At 35.2% G+C, this 15996-nt stretch overlaps 3 protein-coding genes across 3 annotated transcripts; 2 read left to right on the top strand and 1 right to left on the bottom strand.

Annotated features, from left to right (window-relative positions):
* The first annotated feature begins 2461 nt into the window (after positions 1 to 2461).
* On the top strand, positions 2462 to 3561 carry LOC115960870. The gene is made up of 2 exons (XM_031079871.1): positions 2462 to 3406; positions 3490 to 3561. The coding sequence occupies exons 1-2, from the start codon at positions 2462 to 2464 to the stop codon at positions 3559 to 3561; spliced, it is 1017 nt and encodes a 338-aa protein (XP_030935731.1).
* An 88-nt stretch (positions 3562 to 3649) lies between these two features.
* Positions 3650 to 4689, top strand: LOC115975738. The gene is made up of 2 exons (XM_031096644.1): positions 3650 to 3906; positions 3995 to 4689. The coding sequence occupies exons 1-2, from the start codon at positions 3689 to 3691 to the stop codon at positions 4638 to 4640; spliced, it is 864 nt and encodes a 287-aa protein (XP_030952504.1). The 5' UTR covers positions 3650 to 3688; the 3' UTR covers positions 4641 to 4689.
* A 2693-nt stretch (positions 4690 to 7382) lies between these two features.
* Positions 7383 to 9307, bottom strand: LOC115960858 (protein FAR1-RELATED SEQUENCE 5-like). Its single transcript, XM_031079862.1, has 5 exons — positions 9211 to 9307; positions 8125 to 9106; positions 7674 to 7728; positions 7518 to 7580; positions 7383 to 7415 (listed from the first exon to the last, which is right to left on the bottom strand). Exons 1-5 carry the CDS (start codon positions 9305 to 9307, stop codon positions 7383 to 7385), a joined length of 1230 nt encoding a protein of 409 aa, XP_030935722.1.
* Between the last annotated feature and the right edge of the window lie 6689 nt (positions 9308 to 15996).

Raw genomic sequence — 15996 nt, 5'->3', positions numbered from 1 at the left:
CTGATACACAACCTCACGCCTCTCTCTCATCTCCTCCACCTTTGTCTTGGTTTTCTCAACAAACTCAGACCAGCTAGCTCTTATGAGGCGGAATCGACGGCAGCGGTTCTGACCGGCAAGAGCTTGTGAGGCAAAATGGATGGCGACCACACCTCTGTTTTTCTCAGAACCTTAGACTGGCAAGAGAATCCGGCCACCCACTGCACATGGCCAGCCTCTCTCCTCTCTCTTTCTCTCTTATCCCTCATTCCAAACCAGCAAGAGAATCCGGCCACCCATTGCACATGCCGTTCCTCCGCCGATTCCGCCCCATCCCTTCTCTGTATTTGCCACTCCCATCCCTCACCCATCTCTTCGCCGCCAAGGACCACCGATCCTACCACCCATCTTTTCAAGGCTCCGATTTTTATAAGAGAGCAAATTGAAATCTCTTCTCCCACTTGACAACATCTGTTCTGCAACATCATCTTCACCCTTAATCGGTAAAGGTCCGATGTTCCTATATGAAATTTCTAAAGAGAAACGCTGTTTAATTTCAGAAGAGAGCAAACTGAAATCTCTTCTCCCACTTGATGATATCAGTTCTGCAGCATCGTCTTCTCTCTTAATCGGTAAGATCTGGTTTAATTTCCTATATGAACTTTCAGCCTGCTCTTCTTTTTTTTTTTTTTTTCTTTTATTTAACAGATTTTGCCTATTCATTTGGTTTTGATTTTTTTTTTTTTTTTTTTTTGACTGAGAAAGGTAGCTTTCCTTTGGTTTTAAATGGATATATTTTTTTAAGTTTGTATGGATGTAATAAATTTTTATTATTTTAAAGAAAATTAGACCAGCAATTTAATTTGGAAAGAAGCTGTTTGTAATACAGGATGTTTTTCCTTAAATTCTATATATACATTTTTGATTGAGTTTATGAACCACTCTTGTTCCTATTCAAATCCACTGGTGATTATTGTTTCTTTAAAGTTTGGTTATATTCATGAGGCTTTGAGTGTTTCTGCTATGATTCAAATGAATTCTTTGTTGTTGGCCATTAAAATCTCTAGAGGCTAAAAAGGTTGTAAAATTTTCTATTAAAAAGAATAGAAAGATCATATTAGATTCCAAAATTTTCATAATCAATAGAAAGATGGTCAAGAAAAAACTGTAAACTAAGAAACGTTTTTAGTTAGTTTAATTTTATTGTCTTTATTCTATGCAAAATTACTGCTTATTTCTTTCAATTTCTTTTATAGATGCTAGTCCATATCATATGAAGCACAGTGCATTTAAGCTCAAGAATGCTATTATGCAGCAATAATATAAACTCTATTTACAGAACAAGTGCAACTTTAAGTTCTTTCTCATAATGTGGACCTTAAGGGTTAAAAGTGAGATCCAGAAGACTTAAATGGACAAGAAGATTAATATTTGCCTGGGATGCACGGACGCGGCTCCCAGGCCAGCGCACCCGCGTCCGACGCGGCGGGACGCGGCGACGCGGGAGGGACGCCGCAGACCGCGCGTCCGTGCCGCATCGTGCCACGTGGCAGTTCCCGAATCGGGCCGACGCGGCCGAAATCGGGCCGACTCGGTCCGTATCGGCCTGTATCGGCCGAAACGGCCTAGTCAGGCCGAAATTCAAAAAAAAAAAAAAAAAAAAGGTGCAAAACGCACCGTATGACTAAACCTAAATACCCAGACCCCCTCAAACCCTCACACTTCGTCCAAAACTCCCAAAGGCCCTCTCTCACTCCGCCCCTCATCTCCCTTCTCTGTGTGCTGTCACTGTGCTCCGTCCCTCATCTCTATTCTCTGCGTTTTGAGCTTTCTGTGAGTGCTGTGTGCACACTGCACTGCTTCAGCCTTCAGGTGTGCTCTCTCTGCTCTTTTCTTGAATTTTTATTCTTTGTTCTTTACAATTTCTCTCTGAATCTGAAAATTTATGTCCTTGACTGCTTGCTGTGTTTTTTTACTTGTTTTTTCAATTATTTCTTGTGGGAGTTAAAGGGTTTTGTTAACATGTGATTTGTGATTTGTGGTTTATGGGAGTTAAAGGGTTCTGTGTTTGTTTGCTGTGAACCTGGTTGCTGTGTTTTTTTTACTGTGAACTTGGTTTGATTTATCATTAATTTATTGTGTTAATAGTTATTATTTGTAGGTTATTTGTGGGAGTTAAAGGGTTTTTTTGGTTCTGTGGTTTTGTGTTTTTTTGCTGTGAACCTGGCTGCTGTGTTTTGTTGCTGTGAACTTGGTTTGATTTATCATTAATTTATTTAGTTAATAGTTATTATTTGTAGGTTAAATTGAATCTATTGAATTTACAATAGACGAAGTTAATAGCACAGAAAGTTCACAAGAAGTGTCAAATGCTGAATCTCCTATTTGGCAGTATGTGACTAAAGTAGAAAAACCAACTGGTACATCTGTTAAATTTGGTGGAAACACATATTTTAAGTGCAACTATTGTGATATAGTTTTTATGGGATCCTATTCTAGGGTTAAGGCTCATTTATTACAAATTTCTGGCAAAGATATTAAAGCATGCCGTAATGTGTCAAAGAGCCATAGGTTGGAAATGCAGCGAATGCATGATCAAGTTGAGGCTAATAAGTTAGAGCAAGAACAGAGAAGTCAAATTCCCTTACCCCCACCTCCCCCAGGCCGTGGGATACCTATTTCCCCATTTCGGAGACAAGAAGGGAGTGATAGTAGTCATAGTACAAATCCGGTTGATGCTAAGAGGAGGAAGGTGACTATGAATACTACTTTGGAGAAAGCATTTCAGAATAATGCTAGACATGATTTAGATAGTAGAATTGCTAGGATGTTTTACACCGGTGGGCTTCCGTTTAACTTTGCAAGGAACCCACATTATCGTAGTTCCTATGCATTTGCTGCTACTCATAGCATTCCGGGTTATCTTCCTCCTGGATACAATGCTTTGAGAACAACACTTTTGCAAAAGGAAAGAGCTCATGTTGAAAGACTCTTGAAACCAATTAAGGACTCTTGGCTTGAAAATGGTGTAAGTATAGTTTCTGATGGATGGTCAGATCCACAAAGGAGGTCTCTTATTAATATTATGGCTGTATCAGATGGGGGTCCAGTGTTTATAAAGGCAATTGATGGGTCAGGTGAGTTCAAAGATAAGCATTACATTGCTGGGGTGTTGAAAGATGCTATAAAAGAGATTGGACATGAAAAAGTTGTCCAAGTCATCACTGATAATGCAAATGTGATGAAGGCTGCTGGAGCTCTTATTGAGGGTGAGTATCCTAAAATATTTTGGACACCTTGTGTTGTCCACACTCTCAATCTAGTTTTGAAGAATATTTGTGCAACAAAAAACACTGAAAAGAATGAAGTTACATATGAGGAATGTAGTTGGATTACACGTGTTGCTGATGATGCATCCTTCATATGTGTTTTTATCATAAACCATTCTATGAGGTTGGCAATATTTAATGAATTTTGTCCATTAAAATTGCTCCAAGTTGCTGATACTAGATTTGCTTCGGTGGTTGTAACGTTGAAAAGGTTGAAATTGATAAAAAGATGCCTTCAAGCCATGGCTATTAGTGACCAATGGGCTTCTTATAAGGAGGATGACGTTGGAAAAGCTCAAAAGGTGAAAGATATAATTCTAAGTGATATTTGGTGGGATAATATTGATTATATCCTTGAATTCACGGCACCCATTTATGATATGCTACGAATAGCCGACACAGATAAGCCTTGTCTTTATCTTGTGTATGAGATGTGGGATTCCATGATAGAGAAGGTGAAAGTAGTGATATATCGGCATGAAGGCTTGGAAGATGATCAATATAGCTCATTTTGGGGTGTGGTGTATGATATACTCATTGATCGGTGGACTAAAAATTCTACACCACTACATTGTTTGGCTCATTCCTTAAATCCTAAGTAAGTACATTTATTATCTATTTTCCTTAGTTCACCCTTTTAGTAAAACACACGTTTGATCTATATTTGTTTTTTAATCTTTAACTAGGTATTACTCCATTGAATGGATTTCGGAGAATCCAAAACGCATCCCTCCACATCAGGATCATGAAATTTCTATGGAAAGAAGCAAGTGTTTGGAGCGATACTTTGAAGATGAGAATGACTTAACGGTGAAGTATGAGTTTGCTAAATTTTCAGGAGGGAGGTTTCCTTCACCAAGTGCCTTGACGGATAGGTGGACCTTACTACCTTTGGTTTGGTGGCAATACTATGGCTCCGCATTTCCAACTCTTCAAACCCTTGCCCTTAAACTTCTTGGACAACCTTGCTCATCCTCATGTGCTGAGAGAAATTGGAGCACGTACAAATTCATTCATTCCTTAAAAAGAAACAAAATGGCTCCTGCACGCACTGAGGATTTGGTATATGTGCATTCTAATCTTCGACTCTTGTCAAGGCGCAATGAAGAGTACATACATACCGCAACAAAGATGTGGGATATTGCAGGAGACTCTTGGAATGAGAGCGACATGCATGGAGGAGCTGGAATTCTTGAGAATGCAACTCTTACACTTGATGAGCCAGAGTTGGAGGCTATAGTTATTGGGAATGTTAACACTAGTGCTACTACTAGTGAAAGTGAAGTTCGAAGTGAAGCTATTGATCTTGAGGATGATGATATTTGTGTTTGATTGTCTTGTTGATTATCTTTTATTTTGTTTTAGTTTCAAACTTATGAGTTGTATTCTAATTTTCAAACATCATGGAATGTTTTAGTTTCAATCTTGTGAATTATATTTAATTTATGAACATCATGTTTTAGTTGTTATCTACTATTGCTCTTAAATTTGGTATTTGTTTATATAATGTGAAAAAGTAAAAGTATGCTTAGCAATATATTAAACATATATTATAAAAATATTTTTAATAATTTTTTAATCGCCGAGTCCTGCCGCACCCGCACCCACCTTTTTCAAAAATTACCGAGTCCCGCACCCGCACCCGAGTCCCAAAACGCACCCGTGCTTCATAGATATTTGCACAGTTCGCGACTAAGGATAGCTGCTATATAAGTGTAATAGGGATGATGGTTAGTTCAGAAGAGATGTGCAATCCCCATGGAGAAAAGCTGCATTTTTGAAGTGCTTTCTGTGTCTACAAATTTGCCTAATTGTTCTTTCTCTGGCTACCTAGTCTCTTAAACACAGGTTTTGGGGTAGCTTGAATGTTGATTCTGGACCCAAGGCCCTTCTTAATGTAATTTCCGAGGATAGTAGCAAGTCCTCTTCCTTTGTATTGCCTTGATGTTCACTGCTTTGTATTATAATAAAATCTTTTTCTCATAGCAAAGAAAAATGATATAACACCTTGCCATGAGACAAATTTTTTGGCTTAGGGCAAAGAGAGCTTTTTAGAGTTCCTTTGTATATTTAATTTACATCCTTCACTATGCCTCGTTATACAGACTGTTTGAATTGGCCAAGTATATATATATGTTAGTTGCTGCAACGACTACAAATGCAAAATCCATAGCTTATATTCTGTTACCAACCAAGAAATGAATCCATTGCGTTCTCAAAACTCATTGCAACAGTACAAAACAAGACAAAATAGAGAGAACAAAACAGAGAAACCTTCTTTTTTTTTTTTTTTTTTTTGAGAAGCAAAAAAAAGACTAACCAAATGTAAAAGAGATGTCATTTCAAGTGGGCAAATGATCATAAAGTCTCCAATGCAACAGAACTGTTTACATTATTTCAACTTTCTAAGATGAATCAATCTTGCTGCAATTACTATAAATGCAAAATCCATAGGTTATGTTCTGTTACCAACTAAAAAATGAATTCATTGCATTTTCAACACTCATTGCAATAGTATAAAACTAGACAAATAAAAGAGAACAAAACTTTTTTTTTTTTTTTTTTAAGAAGCAAAAAACAGAACAATCAAATGTAAAGGAGATGCCATTTCAAGTGGGCAAATGACCATAAAATCTCCAATGCAACTGAACTGTTTACATGTATTCCAAAATATCATGATAAAGGTTGATCATGAAAAAAAAATTGCAATCCTTTCTACAAGAAGGTGAATTTGGTGGTCTAATTACAACTTTGGGGAGGAAAGCCAACCAAGTTGCTTTTTACTACAAAAATTGTTGCTTTCTTCTGCAATTCAGGCTATATTTGTTTCACCTAAAAGTTTTGTGCCAACCAAATCTATATCTAAGTTTAAAATTCCTAAATCTTAAAGAGAGCCAAATAAAAAGAAAAGCTCAACAAATCTATTGCTAAATTTAAAGTTCCTGAATTTAAATTTTCATCCATATCATTCTATTGCATTCATTTAAAGCTGCCTTGTTCAAATATGCAAATACATAGATACAAAAATATAAAAATGAACTTTCCCATCACATATGTCCAAATTGTGATGTCCAAAAAATCTATCCAAATTGTGCTGTCCACAAAATCTATCCAAATTGTCAGATATGCTTTCCAAAAATCTGTCAAAGTCAGATGTGTTGTCCAAAAAATACTGTCTAAGTTCTGTCCACTAGATGTTATATAACAGCCAATATATTGTCCAAAAACTGTGCAAAACACAAGGAAGATAGCCAATCATGGGCAGAGCCATGTTGAAGGGTGGGGGGGCCATGGTCCCCCCAAAATTTTGAAAATTTTTTAAATATATATATAATTATTTTAATGTTTTCAAAATTTAGTCTACAAAAATAAGAGTTGGCCCCCCTAAGTATTTGAATTAGTCCATGATGCTTTAAAAAAAAAAAATTGGTCTTTCTAGAGACATAACTTTATTTCTCGCAATTCTATTTTTTATTGTAAAATATGTTTTTATATTTGTTAAATATTTGAAAAAGTTTAGCACCAAACATGTTTGAATTTATCTTTTTTCAACCCGTTATGTGGTGATTAAAAAGTCATTGACTCATTAAAAAATTCTTGTCACTAAAACTATACATAAAATGTCTCTTTAGTTGCCACATAATGAGTCAAAGCAAAATAGCTTCAAATATGTTTGGAACCTAATTTGTTCCTCCAAGTTTTGGATCATTCTTGTTTTTGAAAATTACATTAGTTCAATTGAATAATTTTACTTACATTAGTATAAAATTTGATAATTTTTACAGAAAATGAAACTTTTTAAGAATTTCGCTATGAAAATTGTGAAAATGAATTTTATTAATTTTATGAAAGATAGTCATCAAACATAATTTTGATTGAAAATATTAAGTTCTTTTTTTGTTGGGTGTGTGTATATATATAATTTATCAAATAAAAAAGTGTGTGTATATAATAAAAAAAGCATGTGTATTTATGTGTGTGTATGGGGTTGTCTTAATAAATATATTAGTGTTGCAAATTGGCCCCCCCAAACAAAAATTCCTGGCTACACCCCTGCAGCCAATATGGTGTTTTTCAAAAGTTGTCAATATCAGGATCTACTAAAACCTACAAAATATGCCACCAAATATAAAATAAGTGTATGGAAAAAATAACTAAAAGGAAAATATAAGTTTAAGTTGTAGCAAAATTTATAATGACTATACACACCTGATTCAAGCCATATAACCCAACGTGATCTTGTCCAACTAAAAATTCACAATCAAAACATTCCTACATATAGCATTTAAACAAATCAATATTTCATTTTCTATGCTAATGAAAGTAACTGGATAGTAGGATATTAGACAAAATTTATAAGTATACCTGATTCAAACCATTTAACCCAACAACATTGTCTTGTCCAACCAAATTACTATAGCTGAAAGATTCTTGTATATGACATTTAAATAAATTTATGGGTCACTTTTTAATATTAGTAATTGTTTAATAGGATATTAGAAAAAATATGTAAGTAGTAGCATCATACATGAGTTATGTTATCTACTAATTGTGATGGTTGTTCAACATTACTATGTTCTTTGTGAGAATTAATATTAACTGAGGAATTGACCTATGTGGGAAGAAAAAACAATTGTCACATAAAACAAATTTACGAACCTATAAATTCATGTTCTATAATGGAATGTAAATGAACTTACTCTATTTTGGCCACCACGTGATTGAACTTGTCTTGCTCCACTGGTCTTTTTGGGTTGATCCTACTTACTTTGAGATTTTTTTTTTTTTTTTTGTCCTTTCTAATGAACTTTTGAACCTTCCTCTTGGACGACCTACAGTAGGTTTTGTTTTGATCCCACATATGCCTTGAGAAATGTCATGTGACTCAAATCCACCGTCACCTTGTAAAACATTCTCGGGAACAACTTCACCATGGACCTCACCCTCCATAGAGGACAAACAACATTCAATTCTCATTTCTTGCAAATCCTTCAATAATTTGTCAAAACATTTATCAACATGTTCATACATCATCTCTCTCTCTGTTGCAAGTGTGTTAATTTGAAGACATTTGTGACTCAAGTGAGAAAGACGCTTTCCCACTGACTCTTGAGCGCTACCTTTAACATCAATGCCATAAGAGTCCTTAATAGAACCAACATTTGCATCTTGTGTCCATCTTTTCAATACATAATGGGCTGGAATTCTCTTAACATTTTTCTTGTCAAGAACTTTCAAAGTATGGAAACATAGAATTCCCACAAAGCTAAACTTCATGCAACTGCATTGGACTGTCGTTGTTGAGGCTTCATATTTGACTAAGTACTTTTGAGTTTTGTTTCGATATTTCACTTTGTATTCTATGATAGAATCAGATTTACTAGCCTTGTAAATAGTACAATCCACAATCTTCACATATTCATCTTGAAACATTTTGAATATTTCTGAAGTGTACACCTTTGCAGCATGTCTCAACATCTCAAAATCAAATTGTAAAACTGGTGTTGTTTGTCTCATTTTGAACTCTGCTTGTAGTTCTTGGCTTCGCTTATCAGACAATACTCTAGAGTAATGTCCAAAAAATTGCAAAAGACCATGTTTTGGCTTCAAGTATTTCTTCAACACACCATTCATTGATTTACTGCATTGAGTGCTTTTCATATCAGCAGTGAACATATGTCGACCGTATACCATACACCATTTCTCTTTCACATCAAACATTTCACGCAACCATGGATTATCAGTTACATCATATGTCTCAAGCATGTAATTCCAAGCAACTATCCATTCATTTTCATCTTCAAAATCATACACACAATTACTAAATCATTTCGAAATTGGCTTGATGAATTAAATATATGATGTAGGTGCTTAGCAGCATTCTGATAAATATGCCACACACATAGACGATGATTTGATTTAGGAAACTCATCTTCTATTGCATTAGCCATTGCAGCAGATTGATCTGTAAATATAGTTTTTGGTTGTTTCCCCGACATTGCACTCAAAAAAGTTTCAAACAACCACTTGAAAGACATTATAATTTCATCATAAAGTAAAGCTGCACCAAAGACAATTGATTGTTTATGATGATTAACCCCAATAAATGGAACAAAGGGTCGACCATATGAATTTGTTCAATAAGTGGTGTCAAAACATATAACATCCCCAAAGTGTCCATAATCAACTATAGATCTAGAATTAGCCCAAAAAATATTCAAAATTCGATTATCATCATCAAGTTGTATAGAATAAAAATAAGATGGATCTTCTAATTGCATTTTTCTAAAGTGATCCATCACAGCACGACCATATCCTCTCTTTAAAGCCTCTCTCCTCTTGGAATTTACATGATTTTTATAGTCAACATTCAAAAACCCAAGATTTTCATAACCACCAACTTGCATGCTCAACAAATCTATGGTTTGTTTTATTGATACCCCAGATTTTTCTGCATGATCCGCAAAAGCTTGTTGGGCAGGTGTAATTTTCCTATTTGATCTTAACATGTGTTTCATTGGAGAAGGGGCAAGCTCATGATTATGTTATTTGTGAAAAGAAACAACTTCTAACATACCATCTTTTTGAAGTTGACAAGTAATTTGTGCTAAACAACCAATTCGTGAAATTGGGTGATGAAAAGATACATGTTCACGATGTTTGTCAATAGCTTGTTCACCTTCTTTTGAACAACAAAATGTTCTTCTCTTAACATGTACAACACTTCCTCGCTTAACATACTGTTCCCTTACACTGAAGCCCATTCTATGAGCATATTGTTTGTAAAACTCATATGCACTATCATCACAATCAAATTTCATTCCAATCATTGGTGCCTTAATTTCCTTGTTGTGTTAACTCGGGGTGTTTGGACTGCCATCAATAGGTTTTACTTGAGCTTCTTCTTAAATCCAAAAACCAATAAAAAACAATAGTGTTAAGAATATTCAATATGAAAAATAATATTCAATTTTTTTAATAAAGCAAAAAAAACCGTAGTTGCTTATAGTCTTACAAACAGTCACAATCAACAACAACAACAATATTTAGTACTCAAAATACCTAAACATCCTATTCAACAGAAATTATACTCAAAAACTCCCAAAAAATAAGTAGTATATAAATCCTTGCCATCAACAATAAATACCCATTCAAAACCAACAAAACCATAAGCTCTTAAGCTATAGAACTTAGCTATGTCCATAATCATAAGGACAAATATTCAAACTTCAAATATAATGCAATCTGAGAAACCAATTTGAGGAAATAATTGTCTTTAAAAAAACAATGTTTTTTTTTTTTTAAAAAGAAAATCAGACTTGAATAAATTGAGAAACATTGCATTTGTCACTGTCAAGGAGAATGCCGAGAGACGATGGAGCGGTGGGAGCGGTGGTCCTTGGCGGCGAATTTATGGGAGCGGCATTAGTTGAGTGAGAAACTGAATGGGGCGAAATCAGCGAAGGGGGAAGTAGGTGAAGAGGAGGAATGGAGATATGGTCCGGTGAGATCGATGGCTGCTGCATGTGGTCGCCGTCCTTCCGCCTCACAAGCTCTTGCCAGTCAGAACCTCAGAACCTCAGGTTGAGATGCGAGTTTGAGGAGCAAGAGAGAAAGGGGCTGTCCAGTTGGTCCGATGAGACCGACGGCTACTACACGTGGCCACCGTAGATTCCGCCTCACAAGAGCTTGCCGGTCTGAGTTTGCTGAGAAAACCAAGACAAAGGTGGAGAAGATGAAAGAGAGGCGTGAGGCGTGAGGCGTGAGGCTGTGTATCAGTGTAGTCTGAGAAGAAAATTTGACTAATGCTATTAGAGTTAACAACTCTTCAGTTAAAATGGGCCATGTGCAACAAGCTTAAGTGTCAATTGCATTAAGTGACAGTTGTTCCAGTTTGGAGGATTTCCTCCAAACTTGTTTCGACTGGATTTTTTTTAGGGAAATTCTACCATCTTTTTTTTTGGTACAGTTCTCATAAGAGCATCCACAGTAGTGAATGTAAAATTTTAGCTATTTAGCTACACAAAAATGCACTTTATCTATTTTACCTACACACATGCTACAACAATGGATCTATTTTAGCTTTTAACACAATAAAATAATATAAACATCACAATAAAATAATATAATCACTACAATAAAATAATATATCCCACCATTAGATACAACCACAACCATAACCACAACCACCATCAACACCACCACCACCAGCAGTCCACAGCAGGGGAAAAAAAAAAAAAAATCTCCAATCTTTTTCCTCACAACCATAGCCACAACCACTATCAACACCACCACCACCACCAATCCACGGGAGGAAGGAAAAAAAAAAAAAAAAAAACCAAATCTCCGATTGGCGGTGTGAAAGAACCAATATCCACAAGCAAGCACTCCGATCAGCGGCGAGTTCCATGGGTTTCCTAGTCAGGCACTCTAATCGGTGGCGAGTTTCGTGGGTCAGTGATTGGAGTTGAGAGAGTGAGACCGGAGTTGAGAGAGTGAGCTTGAGTCGAGCTTTGTGGATCGGTAACCGGAGTTGAGAGAGTGAGAGAGGAGTTGAGAGAGTGAGCTTGAGAGATGAAAGTGAGAGAGAGAGAGAGAGAGAGAGAGAGAGAGAAAGGCATGAAAGAATGAAAAAAAAAGGAAGGTGCATTATTTTAATCAACCAGCCGAATAAAATATATATATATATATATATTTTTTTTTTTTGCTATAGATGTGCACTGTAGCAAATCATCTAAAATTTTAGCTTTTGCCTCCACTGTTGCAGCGTAACGCTTTTTGTATTTGTGGAGCTAAATTTTAGCAATATAGCATTATCCCTCCTTTGTTGTGAGTGCTTTAAGTCTGCTATATTAGGTTATCATTTTCTCATATTTGATAGTATTATCCTTACATTATGTAGTACAACATCATATATGACTGTACTTTTGTCACATTTCGTGGTTCTCTTATTTTTTCTTACATTTGATTGTACCATTCTCACATTGTGTAGTACCAACATCACATGTGACTGTACTTTTGTCACATTTGATGGTTCCTTTATTTTTTTTTCTTACATTTGATTGTATCATCCCCACATTGTGCAGTACCAATTCTCACATTGTGTAGTACCAACATCACATGTGACTGTACTTTTGTCACATTTGATGGTTCCTTTATTTTTTTTTTCTTACATTTGATTGTACCATCCCTACATTGTGCAGTACCAATTTCACATGTGACTGTACTTTCATCACATTTGGTGGTTCCCTTATTTTTTTTTTTTCACATTTGATGGTACCATTATCACGTTGTGTAATACAAACATCGCATGTGACTGAACTTTTGTCATATTTGGTGGTTCCATTATTTTTTTCTCACATTTTATGATCTCATCCTCACATTGTGCAGTACCAACATCACATGTGACTGAACTTTTGTCACATTCAGTGATTCTCTTACTTTTTTTCTCACATTTAATGGTACCATTCTCACATTGTGTAGTACCAACATCACATTGTGTAGTATCAACATCACATGTAACTATACTTTTATGACATTTGATGGTTCCCTTATTTTTTTTCTCACATTTGATAATACCATCCTTACATTGTGCAATACAAACATCACATGTGACTGAACTTTTGTCACATTTAGTGATTCCCTTACTTTTTTTCACACATTTGATGGTACCATTCTCATATTGTGTAGTACCAACATCACATTATATAGTATCAACATCACATGTAGCTATATTTTTATCACATTTGATGGTTCCCTTATTTTTTTCTCACATTTGATGATATCATCCTTACATTGAGCAGTATAAACATCACATGTGATTGTACTTTTGAAATATTCAGCGGTTTCCTTATTTTTTCTGACATTTGATTGTACCATTCTCACATTATGCAATACCAACATTACATGTGACTGTATTTTTGTCACATTCAGTAGTTTTTTTTTTTTTTTCCTTACATTTGATTGTATCATCCTCACATTGTGCAGTACCAACATTACATATGACTGTACTTTTGTCACATTCAGTGGTCCCCTTTTTTTTCTCACATTTGATTGTACCATACTCACATTATGCAGTACCAACATCACATGTGATTGTACTTTTCTCACATTCGACAGTTCCCTTTTTTTTCTCACATTTGATTGTACCATCCTCATATTGTGCAGTACCAACATCACATGTGACTGAACTTTTATCACATTTGGTAGTTCCCTTATTTTTTCTTACATTTGATTGTATCATCCTCACATTGTGCAATACTAACATCACATGTGACTGAATTTTTGTCACATTCGGTGGTTCCCTTTTTTTTTTCTCAAATTTGATGGTATCATCCTTATATTGTGCAGTACCAATATCACATGTGACTAAACTTTTATCGTATTTGGTGGTTCCCTTATTTTTTCTTACATTTGATGGTGTCATCCTCACATTGAGTAGTACCAACATCACATATGACTGTACTTTTGTCACATTCGGTGGTTCCTTCATTTTTTTTCCTCACATTTGATGGTACCATTCTCACATTGTGCAGTACAAACATCACATATAACTGTACTTTTGTCATATTCAGCGGTTTCATTATTTTTTTTTTATATTTGATTGTACCATCCTCACATTGTGTAATACCAACATCTCATGTGACTGTACTTTTGTCACATTCGGTGGTTCCCTTAATTTTTTTTCTCACATTTGATTATACCATCCTCACATTATGTAGTACCAACATCATATCTGACTATAATTTTGTCACATTCAGTGGTTCCTTTTTTTTTTTCTCACATTTTATTGTATCATCCTCACATTGTGCAGTATCAACATCACATGTAACTGTACTTTTGTCACATTCAGTAGTTCCATTATTTTTTCTCACATTTGATGGTACCATTCTCACATTGTGTAATATCAATATCACATGTGACTGTACTTTTGTCACATTTGGTGGTTTCTTTAATTTTTTTCTCACATTTGATTGTATCATCCATAGATTGTGCTGTACTAATATCACGTATGACTGTACTTTTGTCATATTCGGTAGTTCCCTTATTTTTTTCTCACATTTAATTGTACCGTCCTCACATTATGTAGTACTAACATCACACGTAACTGTACTTTTATCACATTCAGTGGTTCCCTTATTTTTTTTCTCACATTTGATGGTACCCTTATTTGATTGTATCATTATACTCCTGAAACCTAAAAAATAATCGAAATACCCTTAGAACCTAAAAAGGACTAGAATAGCCCTAAAAATTTTAAAACAAATGACCAAAATTATCAAAAAAATGACCGAAATAAGAACGAAGACTAAAAAATTACCAAAACACCCTTAAAACCAAATAAAAAAAATTGACCAAATGGCCCTGAAACTATAAAAAAAAAAAAAATTAAAAAAGAAGCGTAAATGCACTTTTAGTCCTTATATTTTGGCGTTTTTCCATTTTAATCCCTACGTTTTCATTTTATCACTTTTAGTCCCTAAACCAATTAACGCATGTTATTTTCGTCCTTCTGTTAGTCAACAGACGGAAACATCTAAGGTGACTAACGAAGGAATTAAAATATTATTAAAAAAGCCACATCAAATAAAATAATAATAAAATTTCTAACCTTCTTTTTTTAAAAAAAAGAAAAGAAAAGAATTAAATTAATTTTGTTTCTCTTTTTTTGGGAAGAACATGAAGAATGTAGAACATGTGTTCTTCCCCGTTAATCATGTTCTTCATTTTCTTCCCAGCAAACTTTGCCCAGAAATTTAAAAAATCAATATATTTTTTTTCTATTTTCTTGAATTTCCTTAGTAACAAAACCCATAAAATCAGTCAGATTTACAAACAAAAAGACATGCCCACAAATTTACAAAACACAAAGACATTCAACAATTACTCTGTCATTCTTTCACATTCCCATTACAAACACAAAAACCTGATTCAAAATACCTTCAACAAACCCAAAGTCCTTACATGCCTTAATCCAAATTTACAGACCCAAGCAAACCTAAATAGCAAAATCCCAATCTAACTGTGTAGATCGAAGATAGAGAAAGGGGATAGATCTGAGTATGTTCAGATTAAGGAGAGAGAACCAGGATGACTATGGTTGGCCATGGAGGCTCGAGTTGGAGGAGAGACGGTGAGAGAGAGAGAGAAAGAAGATTCTAGAGAAGATGAGGAAAAACGGTTGCGTACAAAAACAACAACCGCTGCGTTCAACAACTTCTTCTTCTTCTCAAACGAAACTCCTCGAACCCTACATCGTTCGATACCAATTCCGAGAAATTGAGGCAGTTCTTCTCCAAATTCGGCGAGATGAAGACCGGACCGATCGAATTCGACTCCACCATCGAGCTCTGCCGTCGCCAGCAACCAATCATAGCATCTCTCTAACCCAGATCAAGCTGATCTCAGCCTCTTTCTATCTCAAACCCATCGCACTCGACTTCACAAACCTCACCACCAACGGCTTCGTCATTTCAATAATGGATTTAAAGAGAAAGCTCACCTTCAGTCAGCCTGTAGAGAGAGCTTGAGAGATTCCAATTGTTATTTTGGGTAAATTTGGGTTTGTAATGAGAACGTGAATGTGAAAGGACTGTAAATTTGGGTTTGTAATGAGAATGAGAGATTCTAATTGCGTCTATAAATTTGGATGAAGGTGTGTAAGGATTTTGGGTTTGTTGAAGGTGTT

The sequence above is a fragment of the Quercus lobata genome, chromosome 2 (genome assembly GCF_001633185.2).
Source record: "Quercus lobata isolate SW786 chromosome 2, ValleyOak3.0 Primary Assembly, whole genome shotgun sequence".
NCBI lineage: Eukaryota > Viridiplantae > Streptophyta > Magnoliopsida > Fagales > Fagaceae > Quercus > Quercus lobata.
The sequence above is the reverse complement of the archived record's forward strand: the minus strand, read 5'-3'. Positions and strand labels throughout refer to the sequence as shown.